This window comes from Coregonus lavaretus (assembly GCF_964263955.1).
Source record: "Coregonus lavaretus genome assembly, chromosome: 5".
In the NCBI taxonomy this organism is placed as follows: domain Eukaryota; kingdom Metazoa; phylum Chordata; class Actinopteri; order Salmoniformes; family Salmonidae; genus Coregonus; species Coregonus lavaretus.
Window position 1 is genome coordinate 56,044,896 of NC_139992.1, and position 21,746 is coordinate 56,066,641.

The window sequence follows — 21,746 nt, forward strand, 5'->3', positions numbered from 1 at the left end:
ACGGGGTGAGATCTTGCGTGGAGCCCCAGATCGAGGGAGATTATCAGTGGTCTTGTATGTCTTCCATTTCCTAATAATTGCTCCCACAGTTGATTTCTTCAAACCAAGCTGCTTACCTATTGCAGATTCAGTCTTCCCAGCCTGGTGCAGGTCTACAATTTTGTTTCTGGTGTCCTTTGACAGCTCTTTGAACTTGGCCATAGTGGAGTTTGGAGTGTGACTGTTTGAGGTTGTGGACAGGTGTCTTTTATACTGATAACAAGTTCAAACAGGTGCCATTAATACAGGTAACGAGTGGAGGACAGGGGAGCCTCTTAAAGAAGAAGTTACAGGTCTGTGAGAGCCAGAAATCTTGCTTGTTTGTAGGTGACCAAAAAACTTATTTTCCACCATAATTTGCAAATAAATTCATAAAAAATCCTTCAATGTGATTTTCTGGATTTTTTTTCCTCAATTTGTCTGTCATAGTTGACGTGTACCTATGATGAAAATTACAGGCCTCTCATCTTTTTAAGTGGGAGAACTTGCACAATTGTTGGCTGACTAAATACTTTTTTTCCCCACTGTATGTGTATATGCACATAGAGCACCCCTTCTCTGAAGTGCAGATGGCATCTCTCTTTCTAGTATGAGCTGATGCATTCCTCTGTTTACTCAGGTGAGCCTTACTCATATTATTCTTATTTGAGTGGAATGCCGACTCAAGGCAGCCTATACGGGAGCTGCCTGAAGGCAAACTAGAACATTCCAGAGTTCTCCGCCACTCATAAACCAGACTTGTCAGACCTGGCTGAAGCTTGTTTACCTTGTTTACCTAACTTTTGTGAAATCTCTTGTTTTTCCGCTGAGTGTTCCTGACATTCAAATCTCTGATTTGGAGTTGGACAAGTACAGGTTCTAAGTAATGAAGTGAATATTATTCAGGTTAATTGAAATATACAGTGAGCTCTGAAATTATTGGGACAGTGTTTTGGCTCTGTACTCCAGCACTTTGGATTTGAAATGATACAATGATTGAGGTTAAAGTGCAGACTGTCAGCTTTAATTTGAGGCTATTTTCATTCAAATCCGGTGAACTGCACTTTTTGTACATAGTCCCACCATTATAGGGGACCAAAAGTATTGGGACAAATTCACTTATTTTACATTTTAGTCATTTAGCAGACACTTTTATCCAGAGCGACTTACAGTTAGTGAGTGCATACATTTTTCATACTGGCCCACCGTTGGAATCGAAACCACAACCCTGGTGTTGCAAATGCCATGCTCTACCAACTGACCTACACGGGACCTTATACTTATATTATACTTACAGTGGGGGAAAAAAGTATTTAGTCAGCCACCAATTGTGCAAGTTCTCCCACTTAAAAAGATGAGAGAGGCCTGTAATTTCCATCATAGGTACACGTCAACTATGACAGACAAAATGGGGAAAAAAATCCAGAAAATCACATTGTAGGATTTGTAATGAATTTATTTGCAAATTATGGTGGAAAATAAGTATTTGGTCACCTACAAACAAGCAAGATTTCTGGCTCTCACAGACCTGTAACTTCTTATTTAAGAGGCTCCTCTGTCCTCCACTCGTTACCTGTATTAATGGCACCTGTTTGAACTTGTTATCAGTATAAAATACACCTGTCCACAACCTCAAACAGTCACACTCCAAACTCCACTATGACCAAGACCAAAGAGCTGTCAAAGGACACCAGAAACAACATTGTAGACCTGCATCAGGCTGGGAAGACTGAATCTGCAATAGGTAAGCAGCTTGGTTTGAAGAAATCAACTGTGGGAGCAATTATTAGTAAATGGAAGACATACAAGACCACTGATAATCTCCCTCGATCTGGGGCTCCACGCAAGATCTCACCCCGTGGGGTCAAAATGATCACAAGAACGGTGAGCAAAAATCCCAGAACCACACGGGGGGACCTAGTGAATGACCTGCAGAGAGCTGGGACCAAAGTAACAAAGCCTACCATCAGTAACACACTACGACGCCATGGACTCAAATCCTGCAGTGCAAGACGTGTCCCCCTGCTTAAGCCAGTACATGTCCAGGCCCATCAGAAGTTTGCTAGAGTGCATTTGGATGATCCAGAAGAGGATTGGGAGAATGTCATATGGTCAGATGAAATCAAAATATAACTTTTTGGTAAAAACTCAACTCGTCGTGTTTGGAGGACAAAGAATGCTGAGTTGCATCCAAAGAACACCATACCTACTGTGAAGCATGGGGGTGGAAACATCATGCTTTGGGGCTGTTTTTCTGCAAAGGGACCAGGACGACTGATCCGTGTAAAGGAAAGAATGAATGGGGCCATGTATCGTGAGATTTTGAGTGAAAACCTCCTTCCATCAGCAAGGGCATTGAAGATGAAACGTGGCTGGGTCTTTCAGCAGGACAATGATCCCAAACACACCGCCCGGGCAATGAAGGAGTGGCTTCGTAAGAAGCATTTCAAGGTCCTGGAGTGGCCTAGCCAGTCTCCAGATCTCAACCCCATAGAAAATATTTGGAGGGAGTTGAAAGTCTGTGTTGCCCAGCGACAGCCCCAAAACATCACTGCTCTAGAGGAGATCTGCATGGAGGAATGGGCCAAAATACCAGCAACAGTGTGTGAAAACCTTGTGAAGACTTACAGAAAACGTTTGACCTGTGTCATTGCCAACAAAGAGTATATAACAAAGTATTGAGAAACTTTTGTTATTGACCAAATACTTATTTTCCACCATAATTTGCAAATAAATTCATAAAAAATCCTACAATGTGATTTTCTGGAAAAAAAATCTCATTTTGTCTGTCATAGTTGACGTGTGCCTATGATGAAAATTACAGGCCTCTCTCATATTTTTAAGTTGGAGAACTTGCACAATTGGTGGCTGACTAAATACTTTTTCCCCCCACTGTATACTGTACAGTATGCATATTAAAGTAGTCAAAAGTTATTATTTTGTGCCCAATAGAAATTAATGGTAAATAATATATTGTGTCATTTTGGAGTCACTTGTGTTGTAAATAAGAATCGAATATGTTTCTAAACACTTCTACATTCATGTGGATGCTACCATGATTACAGATAATCCTGAATTAATCGTGAATGATTATGAAAGTTAGAGATGCACAAATATCATTCCCCCCCAAAAAATGTAATCGCCCCTGTTATTGTAATAGTGAGAGGTTAGCATGTCTTCGTGGTATGAGATTTGTGCGTCAAAGTTTCTCACTCATAATTTATTCATGATTCACTCAGGATTATCTGTAATCATGGTAGCAGTGTTTAGAACACAGGAGGTTGGTGGCACCTTAATTTGGGAGGACGGGCTCGTGGTCATGGCTGGAGCGGAATCATTTGTATCATTTCGATTCCAAAGTGCTGGAGTACAGAGCCAAAACAATAAATAGTTTTGGAGCTCACTGTATACACACACACACACACACTCATGCACGGACTCACTCACTCTAACAGTCATCTCTGAACCTCTTTTGTATAAATGTTAATGTTCTTTTAATCTATAGTTCACAAGAAGACACAACAATCCAAACTCTTATGTGGAGTTCTCCATTGATGAACAGAATCAGAAAAGCAAGGTATGTTAATACTGTATGCTACTTCATTGTAGGGACAGTCATGCAAGGTGGATGTGACTTTTATTAATTAAATATAGTATATCCCCCACTGATCTAAGTTTATATCCATTGCATCATTCAACATACTGTATCTGCCGTTAACCATTCTATATACAGGTAACTGCCAAAATAATGGAAATACTTTAATAAATTAGGGATACAAAGTATATTGAAAGCAGGTGCTTCCACACAGGTGTGGTTCCTGAGTTAATTAAGCAATTAACATCCCATCATGCTTAGGGTCATATATAAAAATGCTGGACTACCATGCCTATGTCCCCATTGGATGACAATCCACATGGCACGAGTGGTCACTGAATGGTTTGATGAGCATGAAAACGATGTAAACCATATGTCATGGCCGTCTCAGTCCCCAGATCTCAACCCAATTGAACACTTATGGGAGATTCTGGAGCGGTGCCTGAGACAGCGTTTCCACCACCATTAACACAATTATGGAATTTCTCAAGGAAGAATGGTGTTTCATCCCTCCAATAGAGTTCCAGACACTTGTAGAATTGAATGCCAAGGTGCATTGAAGCAGTTCTGGCTCATGGTGGTCCAACGCCCTATTAAGACAATTTATGTTGGTGTTTTGTTTATTTTGGCAGTTACTTGTATCTTACAGGTAGGGCCCCTAAAATACCCGGTTAAGTTCCTAAACTTCCCAAGTATTCCAGAAATCCTGATTGAAGGACTCAGAATCTCTTGCTTCTCCTATCCTGATTCCAGGAATCTTCAGACCTGGGTTTTCTGGGAAAACTTGGAATTTTGGGAAACTTACTGGGATTTTGCAACTCCATTCACAGGTGTTTTCTTTGGCCTTTTCTCAATGGGTAACAATCCGTTCTCTCCTCGACTCCTCCTCTCCTCCGTGACCCGGAAACCGATAAGTGGTCACCATATGTAGGAGTGTCAAATCATTAGTAGGTGAACAGAGGAGTTTCCTCTTCTCCTTGATTGCCTCCTCCGGCAGAGGATGCTAAGGTGTGGCCTACCACGGAAGAGTTTTGAAATCAGCCACATCCCCTTTGAAACAGCTGTTTTCTCAGAGGAGAAAACCTTGCACATCTTAAAAAACAGTGCATTACTTATTATTTTATCTATAAAATGTATAGCGCAGCTAGCTACATTTATTTGTACCACTTTACACATGTACAATGAGTGTACAAAACATTAGGAACACCTTCCTAATATTGAGTTGCACCCCTTTTTGCCCTCAGAACAGCCTCAATTCATCAGGGCTGGCCCATGTTTACTCCAATGCTTCCCACAGTTGTATCAAGTTTCCTGGATGTCTTTTGCGTGGTGGAACATTCTTGATACACAGAGGAAACTGTTGAGCATGAAAAACCCAGCAGTGTTGCAGTTCTTGACACTCAAACCAGTGCGCCTGGCTCCTACTACCATACCCCGTTCAAAGGCACTTAAATATTTTGTCTTGCCATTCACCCTCTGAATGGCATACATACACAATCCATGTCTTAATTGTCTCAAGGCTTAAAAACCTTCTTTAACCTGTCTCCTCCCCTTCATCTACACTGATTTAAAGTGGATTTTAACAGGTGACATCAATAAGGGATCATAGACGGACCAGGTGAATCCAGGTGAAAGCTATGTCATGGAAAGAACAGGTTTTGTACACTCAGTGTATTTTGGGATTCCACTCCTGTAAACGTAATTTGCCTGATGACGCACTAGTGGAGAAGGAGAGTAATTTCTTACAAGCGCATTTGTTTCCACATTTCCTCTCCTCGCTTCCCTCTGACGTTTTCAAAAGGAGGCGAGGGGAGGACGGGGAGGAGAGGACATGATGAGTCGAGGACATTCTATTCTGCACCCTGTTTATTGTCATTCCCCTGTCCCTCCTATAGGTGGTGTTTGCATCCAAAGACCCTGTGTGGGAGGAGTGCTTTACCTTCTTTGTGCACAGCATAACAAATCAGCGACTGAATGTTCAGGTATACAACCCTCATGATAAAATAAGGAAGAAACCTGCACACTGGTAGTAGTCGGTGCGCACATAGACCTGATCATAAGTCATATAATGGGGAAAAGTGAAGATCTGTAGTATAAAAAAAAAAAAAAGGTATTAATTTTTTACTGATGATTTCAAGTCTACTCTATTGTTTTTCTACTACTACTACTTTTTAGTTGTTACTACTTTTCTCTGTTTTACTACTGTAAACAGCAGACCTGGGATAACTGTGTCAAATATGCTTTGTAAAAGTAACATATGTTTTTGAAAAAAGTTTACCATTTAGAGGTGACTACAAATATTTGAATAGAGATTGCACAAAGTGACTACTTTTCAAAAACATTTAGATTGGCCACCTTCAACTAATATTAGATTAACTAGTAGATTATCAAACCAACCAATGAGATTTACTCCTTGAACTACACATACGTACAAATGAAGTGTTGTCTCGTTTCAAACACAAACCATACCAACTTTAAAGGGATAGTTTAATCAGAATACAAAATAACATTATTTCCCACCTATACCCGTACCTTGGTTGTCGTCAATTTCAACAAGGCAGGTTTGGATATTCCCTTACTTTGATACTTAATATTCATATTTTGTTTACAATTTTCACCTATGCCTCTCTAATGACAATGTAATAACTTGATTAACATTTTATTAACATTGTTATATAATTTGTGTATTTTAATTCCATAGCAATGGAGTTGAGCATAATTTTTTTATTAAACGAGGAATAGTAACTGTTTTGTTCCACTAAACAATACTAATCATCAACTAAAACGATAAGCAACTAAACTTCCATAGTGTGTATTTAATGTAAAGTGTTACTGTTAACTTTAGAAATTGGTTTAATTCATTCTGAAAATGAATTTGTTAGATGTTTTGAAACTGCAAAAGTGGTTCCAGTCAATCTTTTATTTACTAAGATCTGAAAGCCCTCTAAACCATGGCTTAATTATCATATATTTTTTTGTCTAATTAAACTCACTGGTTTAGTTTTGGTTCTTCATCAAATGTTTAAGGTAGAATTTTGTAAAATATTTGTTTTATGTTTTCAAATAATTTTCCTATATTAAAATACAATTAGTTATTTAATATCAAGGAAATAATTGGCTGTAGTTGACCATCTTACATTTGACTGCTTTCAAATAAACTACAAAACAACTATTTTTGGCCAAGGTCTGGGTAGACAGACAGTGCCTTCAGAAAGTATTCACACCCCTTGACTTTTTCCACATTTTGTTGTTACAACGTGGGATTAAAATGGATTTGTAAATTTGTTTTGTCAATGATCTACACAAAATACTCTGAAAAAATTCTAACATTTGTAAAACATTAATGAAAAATAAAATGCTAATATATCTTTATTAGATAAGTATTCAACCCCCTGAGTCAATACATGTTGGAATCACTTTTTGGCAGCGATTATGGCTGTGAGTCTCTGGGTAAATCTCTAAGAGCTTTGCACACCTGGATTATGCAACATTTGCCAATTTTATTATTTTCTAAATTTGTCAAGCTCTTTCAAATTGGTTGTTGATCATTGCTAAACAACTATTTTCAGGTCTTGCCATAGATTTTCAAGCAGATTTAAGTCAAAACTGTAACTCGGCCACTCCGGAACATTCACTGTTTTGGTAAGACATTTACATTTTAGTCATTTAGCAGACGCTCTTATCCAGAGCGACTTACAGTTAGTGAGTGCATACATTTTCATACTGGCCCCCCGTGGGAAAAGAACCCACAACCCTGGCGTTGCAAACGCCATGCTCTACCAACTGAGCTACACGGGGCTAAGCAACTCCAATGTAGATTTGGCATGGTGTTTTAAGTTATTGTCCTGCTGAAAGGTGAATTCCTCTACCAGTGTCTGGTGGAAAGCAGACTGAACAAGGTTTTCCTCCTTTGCCTGTGCTTACATCCAGTCCGTTTATTTTTTATCCCCCCCCCAAAAAAAACTCCCCAGTCCTTAATGATTACAAGCATACCCATAACATGATGCAATTTGAATGCACAGAAATACCGCGATGAGATCCTGAGGCCAATTGTCGTGCCATTCATCCACCACTATCACCTCATGTTTCAGCATGATAATGCACAGTCCCATGTCGCGAGGATCTGTACTCAATTCCTTGAAGCTGAGAATGTCCCAGTTTTCCATGGCCTGCATACTCACCATGTCAAGAATGCTGTAGGTGGGTGTAGTGGTGGAATCAAGCGCAGGACACCGAAGTATAGTCCAAAAGACTTTAGTTCAAATTCCAACAAGGAAAATACGAACAAAACTTGCCCGAAGGCGAAACTATGCACGAAGGCGACACAAACAAAAGGCGCACTAAACATGTGCGTAAACGCTCCAACACAGTGGAGTGAAGCTCAACCGAGCGAAAATACAAGCACAACACACGACAGAAAATAATCACACACAAACACAGACACACCCAACGAGACTTAAATAGAACACTAATGAGGACTAACTAGACACAGGTGTACAACATCAAGACCAAACCAAACGAACATGAAACATAGATCGGTGGCAGCTAGTACTCCGGGGACGACGACCGCCGATGCCTGCCCGAACCAGGAGGAGGAGCAGCCTCGGCCGAAACCGTGACAGTACCCCCCCCCTTGACGCGCGGCTCCAGCCGTGCGCCGACCCCGGCCTCGGGGACGACCAGGAGGACGCGGAGCAGGGCGCGCGGGATGGTCCCGGTGGAACTCCGACAGGAGAGATGGGTCTAGGATGTCCCTCCGCGGCACCCAGCACCGCTCCTCCGGGCCGTACCCCTCCCACTCCACGAGATACTGGAGACCCCCCATCCAGCGTCTGGAGTCCAAGATGGACCGAACGGTGTACGCCGGAGCCCCCTCGATGTCCAATGGGGGCGGAGGAGTCTCTCCTATCTCATTGTCCTGGAGTGGACCAGCTACCACCGGCCTGAGAAGAGACACATGGAACGAGGGGTTAATATTCTTATATTCAACAGGTAGATGTAACCTATAACACACCTCGTTCAATCTTCTCAGGACTTTAAAGGGCCCCACAAACCGCCGACCCAGCTTCCGGCAGGGCTGGCGGAGGGGCAGGTTTCTGGTAGAGAGCCAGACTCGATCTCCGGGTGCGTACACCGGCCCCTCACTGCGGTGGAGATCGGCGCTCGCCTTGTGACGAAGGACGGCCCGCTGCAGGTGGACGTGGGCAGCGTTCCACGTCTCTTCCGAGCGCCTCATCCAATCATCCACCGCAGGGGCCTCGATCTGGCTCTGCTGCCATGGTGCCAGAACCGGCTGGTAACCCAATACACATTGGAAAGGGGTTAGGTTAGTAGAGGAGTGGCGGAGAGAGTTCTGGGCCATCTCGGCCCAGGGAATGTAACGCGCCCACTCCTCAGGCCGGTCCTGGCAATACGACCTCAGAAACCTACCCACATCCTGGTTAACACGTTCTACCTGCCCGTTACTCTCCGGGTGGTACCCCGAGGTAAGGCTAACCGAGACCCCCAGACGCTCCATAAACGCTCTCCACACACGGGAGGTAAACTGAGGGCCTCGATCAGACACTATATCCTCGGGGACCCCGTAATGCCGGAAGACGTGGGTAAATAGGGCCTCAGCGGTCTGTAGGGCAGTAGGAAGACCCGACATAGGGAGAAGACGACAGGCCTTAGAGAACCGGTCCACAACGACCAGGATGGTGGTATTCCCCTGAGAGAGGGGAAGGTCTGTTACAAAATCCACCGAGAGGTGGGACCATGGTCGTTGTGGAACGGGTAGGGGCTGTAACTTACCCCTGGGCAGATGTCGGGGCGCCTTACACTGGGCGCACACCGAGCAGGAGGAGACGTAAACCCTCACATCCCTAGCCAAAGTAGGCCACCAGTATTTAGTGCTAAGGCAATGCACTGTCCGGCCAATACCCGGATGTCCAGAGGAGGGTGACGTGTGAGCCCAGTAGATGAGTCGATCCCGAATCTCGAGCGGAACGTACCTCCGACCCTCAGGACATTGTGGAGGGCTGGGGTCTGTACGCAACGCTCGCTCGATCTCGGCATCGACCTCCCACACCACCGGCGCCACAAGGCAAGACTCCGGTAGTATGGGAGTAGGCTCAACGGACCTCTCCTCCGTGTCATACCGCTGGGACAGTGCATCTGCATTACCATTCTGGGACCCAGGGATGTACGTGATTTTAAATACGAACCTGGTGAGAAACATACTCCATCGAGCCTGGCGAGGGTTCAGTCTCCTCGCTGCCCGGATGTACTCCAGGTTCCGATGGTCAGTCAAAATGAGGAAAGGGTGTTGAGCCCCCTCAAGCCAATGCCTCCACACCTTAAGGGCTTGAACTACAGCTAACAGCTCCCTGTCCCCAACGTCATAGTTATGCTCCACCGGGCTGAGCTTTTTGGAGTAAAAAGCACAGGGGCGGAGTTTAGGTGGCGAGCCGGACCGTTGAGAGAGAACGGCCCCTATACCAGCCTCAGACGCGTCCACCTCAACCTGAAATGGAATTGTGGGATCCGGATGCGCCAGCACCGGAGCCGACGTAAACAGGTCCTTCAGTCTCCCAAAGGCCCTGTCCGCATCAGCTGACCACTGCAGGCGCACCGGACCCCCCTTCAGAAGGGACGTGATGGGAGCTGCCACCTGTCCAAAACCCCGGATAAACCTCCGGTAGTAATTCGCAAAGCCCAAGAACTGCTGCACCTCTTTTACAGTGGTTGGAGTTTGCCAATTACGCACAGCGGACACACGATCCACCTCCATTCTCACCCCTGACGCGGACAACCGATAACCCAAAAAGGAGACCGACTCCTGGAAAAACAGACATTTCTCTGCCTTGACATATAGGTCGTGCTCCAACAGCCTCCTCAATACACGTCGCACCAGGGTTATATGCTCGGCTCGGGTAGACGAGTACACCAGAATATCATCAATGTACACGACCACCCCTTGTCCCTGCATATCCCGGAAAATGTAATCTACGAAAGATTGGAAGACTGATGGAGAATTCATCAACCCATATGGCATGATAAGATACTCGAAATGACCTGACGTGGTACTAAACGCCGTTTTCCATTCATCGCCCTCCCTAATGCGCACCAAGTTATACGCGCTCCTGAGATCCAATTTTGTGAAAAACCGCGCCCCATGCAATGACTCCGTCATGGTCGCAATCAGAGGGAGTGGATAACTGTATTTCACAGTAATCTGATTGAGACCACGGTAATCAATGCACGGGCGCAACCCTCCATCTTTCTTTTTCACAAAAAAGAAACTCGAAGAGGCGGGGGAAATGGAAGGCCGAATGTATCCCTGTCTCAAAGATTCGGCTATGTAAGTCTCCATAGCTTTCCTCTCCTCTTGAGACAAAGGATACACATGGCTCCGTGGGAGCGCTGCTCCTGCCTGGAGATCAATCGCACAATCCCCCTGTCTATGGGGAGGCAACTGCGTCGCCCTAGTTTTGCTAAACACAAGAGCTAAATCCCCATATTCAGGCGGAATGTGCAGTGCGGGCACTTGGTTTGGACTTTCCACCGAAGTCGCCCCCACGGAAACACCCAGACATCGCCCCTCACACTGAGCAGACCACCCACCGAGAGCCCTCTGTTGCCACGAAATAGCAGGGTTATGGGTGCTTAACCAGGGAATCCCCAGCACCACTGGGTACGCAGGAGAGTCGATCAGATACAGCTGTATAGTCTCTTCATGACCCCCCTGCGCACACATCCTAAGCGGCGCTGTGACCTCCCTGATCAACCCCGACCCCAACGGGCGGCTATCTAAGGCATGTACGGGAAAAGGTTTGTCAACAGGCAGGAGAGGGATCCCTAACTCTAAACAAAACTTTCGATCAACAAAATTCCCAGCTGCGCCTGAATCTACTAGCGCCTTATGCTGGGAATGAGGTGCAACCTGTGGAAAACCAACAGGTATACAAAAGTGCGCAACAGAAAGCTCTGGGTAAGCGGGGCGTCTACTCACCTGGGAGGCCCCCCCAGTGCGTGGCCTGTTGTCCTCTCCCTCGGAGAACCCTCCCCAGCACCTGGCCGCAGTGTGCCCTCCACGACCGCACTTGGTGCAGGAGACAGGCCCCCTCGGGCTCTTCCTCCTCCGCTCTCTAGCGCCAGCGCCCCCGAGCTCCATGGGGCACGGCTCAGAGGCGCTGGAGGGTGAAATGGACGGACCCCCCTCGGAACGTCCGCGGGTAGCTAGCAGGTTATCCAGCCTGATGGACATGTCGACCAACTGGTCGAACGAGAGGCTGGTGTCCCTACAAGCCAGCTCCCGACGGACGTCCTCGCGAAGACCACATCTGTAGTGATCGACGAGAGCCCGCTCATTCCACCCTGCATCTGCCGCTAGAGTACGGAATTCTAGGGCGAACTCCTGGGCACTCCTCCTCCCCTGCCGGAGGAAGACCAGACGCTCCCCCGCCGCTTTCCCCTCCGGGGGATGGTCAAACACCGCCCTGAAGCGGCGGGAGAACTCGTCGTAGGTGATGGTATCCGCGTCGATCCTCCTCCACTCCGCGTTGGCCCATTCCAACGCCTTCCCGGAAAGGCAGGAGATCAGGGCGGACACGCTCTCATGTCCCGAGGGCGCCGGGTGCACGGTGGCCAGGTACAGCTCCACCTGGAGAAGGAATCCCTGACACCCGGCCGCGGTCCCATCGTAGGACCTCGGGAGCGAGAGTCGAACTCCTCGGGGTTCCGGAACGGGAATGGGCTGACTGGCCGATGGTGCTGGCAGGGAGGATGGCGGTGGAGGAGTCCCCCAGCCTCGGATGGTGGTGATCACCTCCTGCAGTGCGGACCCCATCTGCAGGATCTGGTCACTTTGTTCCCGGACCTTGTCCTCCAGCGTCGCCTGGGCTGCTGCGGCTCCTGCTGATTCCATTCTTTATGGTGTGTGATTCTGTCAAGAATGCTGTTGGTGGGTGTAGTGGTGGAATCAAGCGCAGGACACCGAAGTATAGTCCAAAAGACTTTAGTTCAAATTCCAACAAGGAAAATACGAACAAAACTTGCCCGAAGGCGAAACTATGCACGAAGGCGACACAAACAAAAGGCGCACTAAACATGTGCGTAAACGCTCCAACACAGTGGAGTGAAGCTCAACCGAGCGAAAATACAAGCACAACACACGACAGAAAATAATCACACACAAACACAGACACACCCAACGAGACTTAAATAGAACACTAATGAGGACTAACTAGACACAGGTGTACAACATCAAGACCAAACCAAACGAACATGAAACATAGATCGGTGGCAGCTAGTACTCCGGGGACGACGACCGCCGATGCCTACCCGAACCAGGAGGAGGAGCAGCCTCGGCCGAAACCGTGACACACCAGACATTTCACCCATTGAGCATGTTTGGGATGCTCTGGATTGACATGTACGATGGTGTGTTCCAGTTCCCGCCAAAATCCAGCAACTTCGCACAGCCATTGAAGAGGTGTTGGACAACATTCCACAGGCCACAATCAACAGCCTGATCAACTCTATGTGAAGGAGATGTTGCGCTGCATGAGGCAAATGGTGGTCACACCAGATACTGACTGGTTTTCTGATCCACGCCCCTACCTTTTTTTGTTAAGGTGTCTGTAACCAACAGATGCATATCTGTATTCCCAGTCATGTGAAATCCATAGATTAGGGCCTAACAAATGTATTTCAATTGACTGATTTCTTTATACTGTGGGGGAAAAAAGTATTTAGTCAGCCACCAATTGTGCAAGTTCTCCCACTTAACAAGATGAGAGAGGCCTGTAATTTTCATCATAGGTACACGTCAACTATGACAGACAAAATTAGATTTTTTTTCTCCAGAAAATCACATTGTAGGATTTTTTATGAATTTATTTGCAAATTATGGTGGAAAATAAGTATTTGGTCAATAACAAAAGTTTCTCAATACTTTGTTATATACCCTTTGTTGGCAATGACACGGGTCAAACGTTTTCTGTAAGTCTTCACAAGGTTTTCACACACTGTTGCTGGTATTTTGGCCCATTCCTCCATGCAGATCTCCTCTAGAGCAGTGATGTTTTGGGGCTGTCGCTGGGCAACACGGACTTTCAACTCCCCCCAAATATTTTCTATGGGGTTGAGATCTGGAGACTGGCTAGGCCACTCCAGGACATTGAAATGCTTCTTACGAAGCCACTCCTTCGTTGCCCGGCGGTGTGTTTTGGATCATTGTCATGCTGAAAGACCCAGCCACGTTTCATCTTCAATGCCCTTGCTGAGGGAAGGAGGTTTTCACTCAAAATGTCATGATACATGGCCCCATTCATTCTTTCCTTTACACGGATCAGTCGTCCTGGTCCCTTTGCAGAAAAACAGCCCCAAAGCATGATGTTTCCACCCCCATGCTTCACAGTAGGTATGGTGTTCTTTGGATGCAACTCAGCATTCTTTGTCCTCCAAACACGACGAGTTGAGTTTTTACCAAAAAGTTATATTTTGGTTTCATCTGACCATATGACATTCTCCCAATCCTCTTCTGGATCATCCAAATGCACTCTAGCAAACTTCAGACGGGCCTGGACATGTACTGGCTTAAGCAGGGGGACACGTCTAGCACTGCAGGATTTGAGTCCCTGGCGGCGTAGTGTGTTACTGATGGTAGGCTTTGTTACTTTGGTCCCAGCTCTCTGCAGGTCATTCACTAGGTCCCCCCGTGTGGTTCTGGGATTTTTGCTCACCGTTCTTGTGATCATTTTGACCCTACGGGGTGAGATCTTGCGTGGAGCCCCAGATCGAGGGAGATTATCAGTGGTCTTGTATGTCTTCCATTTCCTAATAATTGCTCCCACAGTTGATTTCTTCAAACCAAGCTGCTTACCTATTGCAGACTCAGTCTTCCCAGCCTGGTGCAGGTCTACAATTTTGTTTCTGGTGTCCTTTGACAGCTCTTTGGACTTGGTCATAGTGGAGTTTGGAGTGTGACTGTTTGAGGTTGTGGACAGGTGTCTTTTATACTGATAACAAGTTCAAACAGGTGCCATTAATACAGGTAACAAGTGGAGGACAGAGGAGCCTCTTAAAGAATAAGTTACAGGTCTGTGAGAGCCAGAAATCTTGCTTGTTTGTAGGTGACCAAATACTTATTTTCCACCATAATTTGCAAATAAATTCATTAAAAATCCTACAATGTGAATATCTGGAAAAAAAAATCCTCAATTTGTCTGTCATAGTTGACGTGTACCTATGATGAAAATTACAGGCCTCTCTCATAATTGGTGGCTGACTAAATACTTTTTTTCTCCACTGTATGAACTGTAACTCAGTAAAATCTTTGAAATTGTTGCTTGTTGCATTTATATTTTTGTTCAGTGTACAATGTTGCTGATCCATCCTCAGTTTTCTTTTATCACAGCCATTATTTTTAATTTATTTATTTATTTCACCTTTATTTAACCAGGTAAGCCAGTTGAGAACAAGTTCTCATTTACAACTGCGACCTGGCCAAGATAAAGCAAAGCAGTGCGATAAAAACAACAACACAGAGTTACATATGGGGTAAAAAAACAAAGTCAAAAAAATACAACAGAAAATATATATACAGTGTGTGCAAATGTAGCAAGTTATGGAGGTAAGGCAATAAATAGGCTATAATGCAAAATAATTACAATTAGTATTAACACTGGAATGCTAGATGTTCAAGAGATTATGTGCAAATAGAGATACTGGGGTGCAAAAGAGCAAAATAAGGGGATGAGGTAGTTGGGTGGGCTAATTTCAGATGAGCTGTGTAAAGGTGCAGTGATCGGTAAGGTGCTCTGACAACTGATGCTTAAAGTTAGTGAGGGAGATAAGAGTCTCCAGCTTCAGAGATTTTTGCAAATCGTTCCAGTCAATGGCAGCAGAGAACTGGAAGGAATGGCGGCCAAAGGAGGTGTTGGTTTTGGGGATGACCAGTGAGATATACCTGCTGGAGCGCAGACTACGGGTGGGTGCTGCTATGGTGACCAATGAGCTAAGATAAGGCGGGGATTTGCCTAGCAGTGATTTATAGATAGCCTGGAGCCAGTGGGTTTGACGACGAACATGTAGTGAGGACCAGCCAACAAGAGCGTACAGGTCACAGTGGTGGGTAGTGTATGGGGCTTTGGAGACAAAACGGATGGCACTGTGATAGACTACATCCAATTTGCTGAGTAGAGTGTTGGAGGATATTTTGTAAATGACATTGCCAAAGTCAAGGATCGGTAGGATAGTCAGTTTTACGAGGGCATGTTTGGCAGCATGAGTGAAGGAGGCTTTGTTGCGAAATAGGAAGCCGATTCTAGATTTAACTTTGGATTGGAGATTCTTAATGTGAGTCTGGAAGGAGAGTTTACAGTCTAACCAGACACCTAGGTATTTGTAGTTATCCACATACTCTAGGTCAGACCCGTCGAGAGTAGTGATTCTAGTCGGGTGGGCGGGTGCCAGCAGCGTTCGATTGAAGAGCATGCATTTAGTTTTACTAGTGTTTAAGAACAGTTGGAGGCTACTGAAGGAGTGTTGTATGGCATTGAAGCTCATTTGGAGGTTTGTTAACACAGTGTCCAATGAAGGGCCAGATGTATACAAAATGGTGTCGTCTGCGTAGAGGTGGATCTGAGAGTCACCAGCAGCAAGAGCGACATCATTGATATACACAGAGAAAAGAGTCGGCCCAAGAATTGAACCCTGTGGCACCCCCATAGAGACTGCCATAGGTCCAGGCAACAGGCCCTCCGATTTGACACATTGAACTCTATCTGAGAAGTAGTTGGTGAACCAGGCGAGGCAGTCATTTGAGAAACCAAGGCTATTTAGTCTGCCAATAAGAATGCGGTGGTTGACAGAGTCGAAAGCCTTGGCCAGGTCGATGAAGACGGCTGCACAGTACTGTCTATTATCGATCGCGGATATAATATTGTTTAGGACCTTGAGCGTGGCTGAAGTGCACCCATGACCAGCTCGGAAACCGGATTGCATAGCGGAGAAGGTACGGTGGGATTCGAAATGGTCGGTGATCTGTTTGTTAACTTGGCTTTCAAATACTTTCGAAAGGCAGGGCAGGATGGATATAGGTCTGTAACAGTTTGGATCTAGAGTGTGACCCCCAATTTCTGGGGATCTCAGACGTTACGAAAGAGAGGTTGAACAGGCTAGTAACAGGGGTTGCGACAATTTCGGGCGGCTAGTTTTAGAAATAAAGGGTCCAGATTGTCTAGCCCAGCTGATTTGTAGGGGTCCAGATTTTGCAGCTCTTTCAGAACATCAGCTGTCTGAATTTGTGTGAAGGAGAAGCAGGGGAGCATGGGCAAGTTGGAGCGTAGGGTGCAGAGTTGGTGGCCGGGGTAGTGGTAGCCAGGTGGAAAGCATGGCCAGCCATAGCAAAATGCTTGTTGAAATTCTCGATTATTGTAGATTTATCGGTGGTGATAGTGTTTCCTAGCCTCAGTGCAGTGGGCAGCTAGGAGGAAGTGCTCTTATTCTCCATGGACTTTACAGTGTCCCAAAACTTTTTGGAGTTAGTGCTACAGGATGCAAATTTCTGTTTGAAAAAGTTAGCCTTTGCTTTCCTGACTGCTTGTGTGTATTGGTTCCTAACTTCCCTGAAAAGTTGCATATCGCGGGGGCTATTTGATGCTAATGCAGTACGCCACAGGATGTTTTTGTGCTGGTCAAGGGCAGTCAAGTCTGAGGAGAACCAGGGGCTGTATCTGTTCTTAATTCTGTATTTTTTGAATGGTGCATGTTTATTTAAGATTGAGAGGAAATTACTTTTAAAGAACAACCAGGCATCCTCTACTGACGGAATGAGATTTATATCCATCCAGGATACCTGGGCCAGGTCAATTAGGAAGGCCTGCTCGCTAAAGTGTTTTAAGCGTTTGACAGTGATGAGGGGTGGTCGTTTGACCGCAGACCCGTTACGGACGCAGGCAATAAGGCAGTGATCGCTGAGATCCTGGTTGAAGACAGCGGAGGTGTATTTAGAGGGTAAGTTAGTCAGGATGATATCTATGAGGGTACCCATGTTTACGGATTTAGGGTTGTACCTGGTAGGTTCGTTGATAATTTGTGTGAGATTGAGGGCATCTAGTTTGGATTGTAGGATGGCCGGGGTGTTAAGCATATCCCAATTTAGGTCACCAGGCAGTACGAACTCTGAGGATAAATGGGGGGCAATCAATTCACATATGGTGTCCAGGGCACAGCTGGGGGCTGAGGGGGGTCTGTAACAAGCGGCAACTGTGAGAGACTTATTTCTGGAAAGGTGGATTTTTAGAAGTAGAAGCTCAAACTGTTTGGGCACAGACCTGGATAGTATGATATAGCTCTGCAGGCTCTCTCTACAGTAGATTGCAACTCCACCCCCTTTGGCAGTTCTATCTAGACGGAAAATGTTATAGTTGGGGATGGAAATTTCACAATTTTTGGTGGCCTTCCTAAGCCAGGATTCAGACACTGCTAGAACATCAAGGTTGGTGAAGTGTGCTAACGCAGTGAATAACTCAAACTTAGGAAGGAGGCTTCGGATATTAACATGCGAGAAACCAAAGCTTTTGCAATTACAGAAGTCAACAAATGATAGCGCCTGGGGAGTAGGAGTGATACTGGGGGCTGTAGGGCCTGGGTTAACCTCTACTTCACCAGAGGAACAGAGGAGGACTAGAATAAGGATACGGCTAAAGGCTTTAAGAACTGGTCTTTTAGTGCGTGGGGTACATAGAATAAAGGGGGTAGATTTCCGGGCGTTGTAGAAAAGATTCAGGGCATTATGTACAGACAAGGATATGGAAGGATATGAGTAAAGTGGAGGTAAACCTAAGCGTTGGGTAACAATGAAAGAGATAGCATCACTGGAGGCACCAATTGAGTCGGTCTCCGCGTGTATGGGGGGTGGGACAAAGGAGCTATCTAAGGCAGGTTTAGCTGGGCTGGGGGATCTACAGTGAAATAGTACAATTACAAATAACCGAAACAACAATAAGCTAAACATATTGACATGGGAGAGAGGCATAAAGCAATCACAGGTGTAATTTCAGAGAGCTAAGACAACAGCTGGTAATGACGACACATTAAACTCTGTAACTGTTTTAAAGTCACTATTGGCCTCATGTTGAAATCTTTGAGTGGTTTCTTTCCTCTACGGCAACTCAGTTAGGAAGGACGCCTGTATCTTTGTAGTGACTGGATGTATTGATACACCATCCAAAGCGTAATAACTTCACCATGCTCAAAAGGATATTCAATGTCTTTTTTTTTTTCCCATCTACCAATAGGTGCCTTTTTTTGCGAGGCATTGGAAAACATCCCTGGTCTTTGTGGTTGAATCTGTGTTTGAAATTCACTGCTGGACTGAGGGACCTTACAGATAATTGTATGTGTCGGGTAAAGAGATGAGGTAGTAATTTAAAAAAATCATGTTAAGCACGATTATTGCACACAGAGTGAGTCCATACAACTTATTATGTGATTGTTAAGCAAATCTTTACTCCTGAACTTATTTAGGCTTGCTGTAACAAAGGGGTTGAATACCTATTGACTCAAGACATTTCAGCTTTTAATTTTTTATTACTTTGTAAACATTTCGAAAAACAATTCCACTTTGACATTATGGGGTATTGTGTATAGGCCAGTGACGACAAATCTCAATTTAACACACCAAAAATGTGGGAAAAGTCAAGGGGTGTGAATACTTTCTGAAGGCACTGTAGAAACAGAAATAAAGAACACAATTACCATTGTAATCAATGATGGATTGTTTTTAAAAACTAAAATAATTCTGGATGAGTCAAATGTTTAGATCCATACTAAATGTTTGATATTTTTCCATGCCACACTATCACATGTAGGCTACTAAGGTAATAATAATAATATGCTCGATTTGATCCTCTGTTTCTGTGTGTGAGAGTGCCAATGACAAAAGTATAATTATATATCTATGCAGGTCAAGGAGTGCGATAAGAAGACGTTACTAGGCACGCTCAATGTGCCCCTCAGCCGGCTCCTCAACACGTCAGATATGACCCTGGACCAGCGCTTCCTGCTAGAGCGCTCCGGGGCCAACAGCCAGATCAAGATGAAGGTCACTCTCAGGGTGAGGGAGAACTGCTCACAGATCAGTGTTTTGCTTCAGGGGTTGGGTAAATGGGGCGAAAGGGGATGTGAGGTGACACTGGATCAGTGTTGCAGGCTTAGACTGGATTGGTGCCGTATAGTCTCACATGGAATGGTTGGATGTGCTGTATGGAAAGCTGTTCCTAGACCAGTGTCTTTGATTTGTGTCAAGTTGGGTTGGGTATCAGGTGGGAGGATGATCAATTTATTCTAGATGTTGTGGTCTACAATTACTGTTTGGACTTGTTTGAGCTAGAACAGTTACTTTTTCTCTTGCAGGTTGACTTTTTTTTTCTTTGGTTCGAGTTATAAGTATTGGGCTAGATTTGACATGGCAAACAGGGTTTGAGTCATTTTTGTGTGCTCTTAAAGATGGAATCTGTACTTGGTGAAACTGCCACTTTTTTACTTTTTTTTTTGTACTTGGTGAAACTGCCAATTTTTTACTACTATGCTGGATGCTCCTCTCTTCTGTTTCATCAATAAAACATTTTTTACAAATAATGTGCTGCGGTGAACAGTGGTGCTGTTTCACCTTATGCGGATTTCAGCTTTAAGTGGTTGATGTGAGAACTGCTAATGTGACATAGGGCTATTGTCAGCTGTACACCAGCTAGCTGTAAGTGGTGAATGGCCATATTTTTACTGTGTCTGCATTTTTGTGTCCTTGACATTGTCCCTACCCTCTATTCAAACACAGATCCTGACCCTTACAAAACCAGAACCAAAGATCAGTCTCAATCCTCCACCTCATCCCCAGCCCCAGCCCTTACAAAACCCACCCACCCCCGCTCCTACTCCCTCCCCGTCCCCCTCCTCTTACGCCACCCCTACTGCTGCAGCTCTGGACAGTTCCACCAATGGGTTCCATGGAGATTACGTGCGTGACCGCCACGGGTCTTTCCTGGCCGCTGATGGCCGGAGGACAGCCCCTTCCACCCCAGCACACATGCGGCGCTTTGACTCCCACAGCCTCCTGTCGGAGAACTCCATTGCCTCATCCCGTTTTGACCTGACGGAAGGAGCCCCCTATCCTGAGTGAGTCACTAACTTACTATCAACAGTTCCATAGGAACCAAACAGAACCAAATGGGCCGAAACGGAAAGGGACTAACCTGAACATTTCCAATTAAAAAGTATTGGTTATCGTTGCAAAATGTTTTGCTATGGTGTGCACTAATGAATGCACCACAGTTGAGGTCATTGGTTGGTAGTTACGTATAATATTGCAATAAATGGCTCGAAATTCAAACATGAAGTCCTATTTGTGTACAGTCGTGGTCAAAAGATTTGAGAATGACACAAGTATTGGTCTTCACAAAGTTCGCTGCTTCAGTGTTATGAGATATTTCTGTCAGATGTTACTATGGTATACTGAAGTATAATTACACGCATTCCATAAGTGTCAAAGGCTTTTATTGACAATTACATTAAGTTTATGCAAAGAGTCAATATTTGTAGTGTTGACCCTTCTTTTTCAAGACCTCTGCAATCCGCCCTGGCCTGCTGTCAATTCACTTCTGGGCCACATCCTGAATGATGGCAGCCCATTCTTGCATAATCAATGCTTGGAGTTTGTCAGAATTTGTGGGTTTTTGTTTGTCCACCCGCATATTAAGGATCGACCAAAAGTTTTCAATGGGATTAAGGTCTGGTGAGTTTCCTGGCCATGGACCCAAAATGTTGATGTTTTGTTCCCCGAGCCACTTAGTTATCACTTTTGCCTGTTCTTGGATGGTTGGGAGAAGTTGCTCTCGGAGGATGTGTTGGTACCATTCTTTATTCATGGCTGTGTTCTTTGGCAAAAATGTGAGTGAGCCCACTCCCTTGGCTGAGAAGCAGCCCCACACATGAATGGTCTCAGGATGCTTTACTGTTGACATGACACAGGACTGATGGTAGCGCTCACCTTGTCTTCTCCAGACGAGGTGTTTTCCGGATGTCCCGAACAATCGGAAAGGGGTTTCATCAGAGAAAATGACTTTACCCCAGTCCTCAGCAGTCCAAT

At 45.2% G+C, this 21,746-nt stretch overlaps 1 protein-coding gene across 4 annotated transcripts in view; it reads left to right on the top strand.

Annotated features, from left to right (window-relative positions):
• The window catches only part of esyt3 (extended synaptotagmin-like protein 3), a 63,177-nt gene that overhangs the window by 28,208 nt on the left and 13,223 nt on the right, over positions 1 to 21,746 (top strand). For 2 of the 4 annotated variants that reach the window (XM_084161956.1, XM_084161957.1), the window contains 4 exons: positions 3,524 to 3,595; positions 5,509 to 5,595; positions 19,569 to 19,718; positions 20,439 to 20,776. In XM_084161956.1, the coding sequence (XP_084018082.1) occupies positions 3,524 to 3,595; positions 5,509 to 5,595; positions 19,569 to 19,718; positions 20,439 to 20,776 (647 nt within the window). The remainder of the gene's footprint in view (positions 1 to 3,523; positions 3,596 to 5,508; positions 5,596 to 19,568; positions 19,719 to 20,438; positions 20,777 to 21,746) is intronic. The other 2 variants (XM_084161958.1, XM_084161959.1) reach the window with 1 other exon arrangement.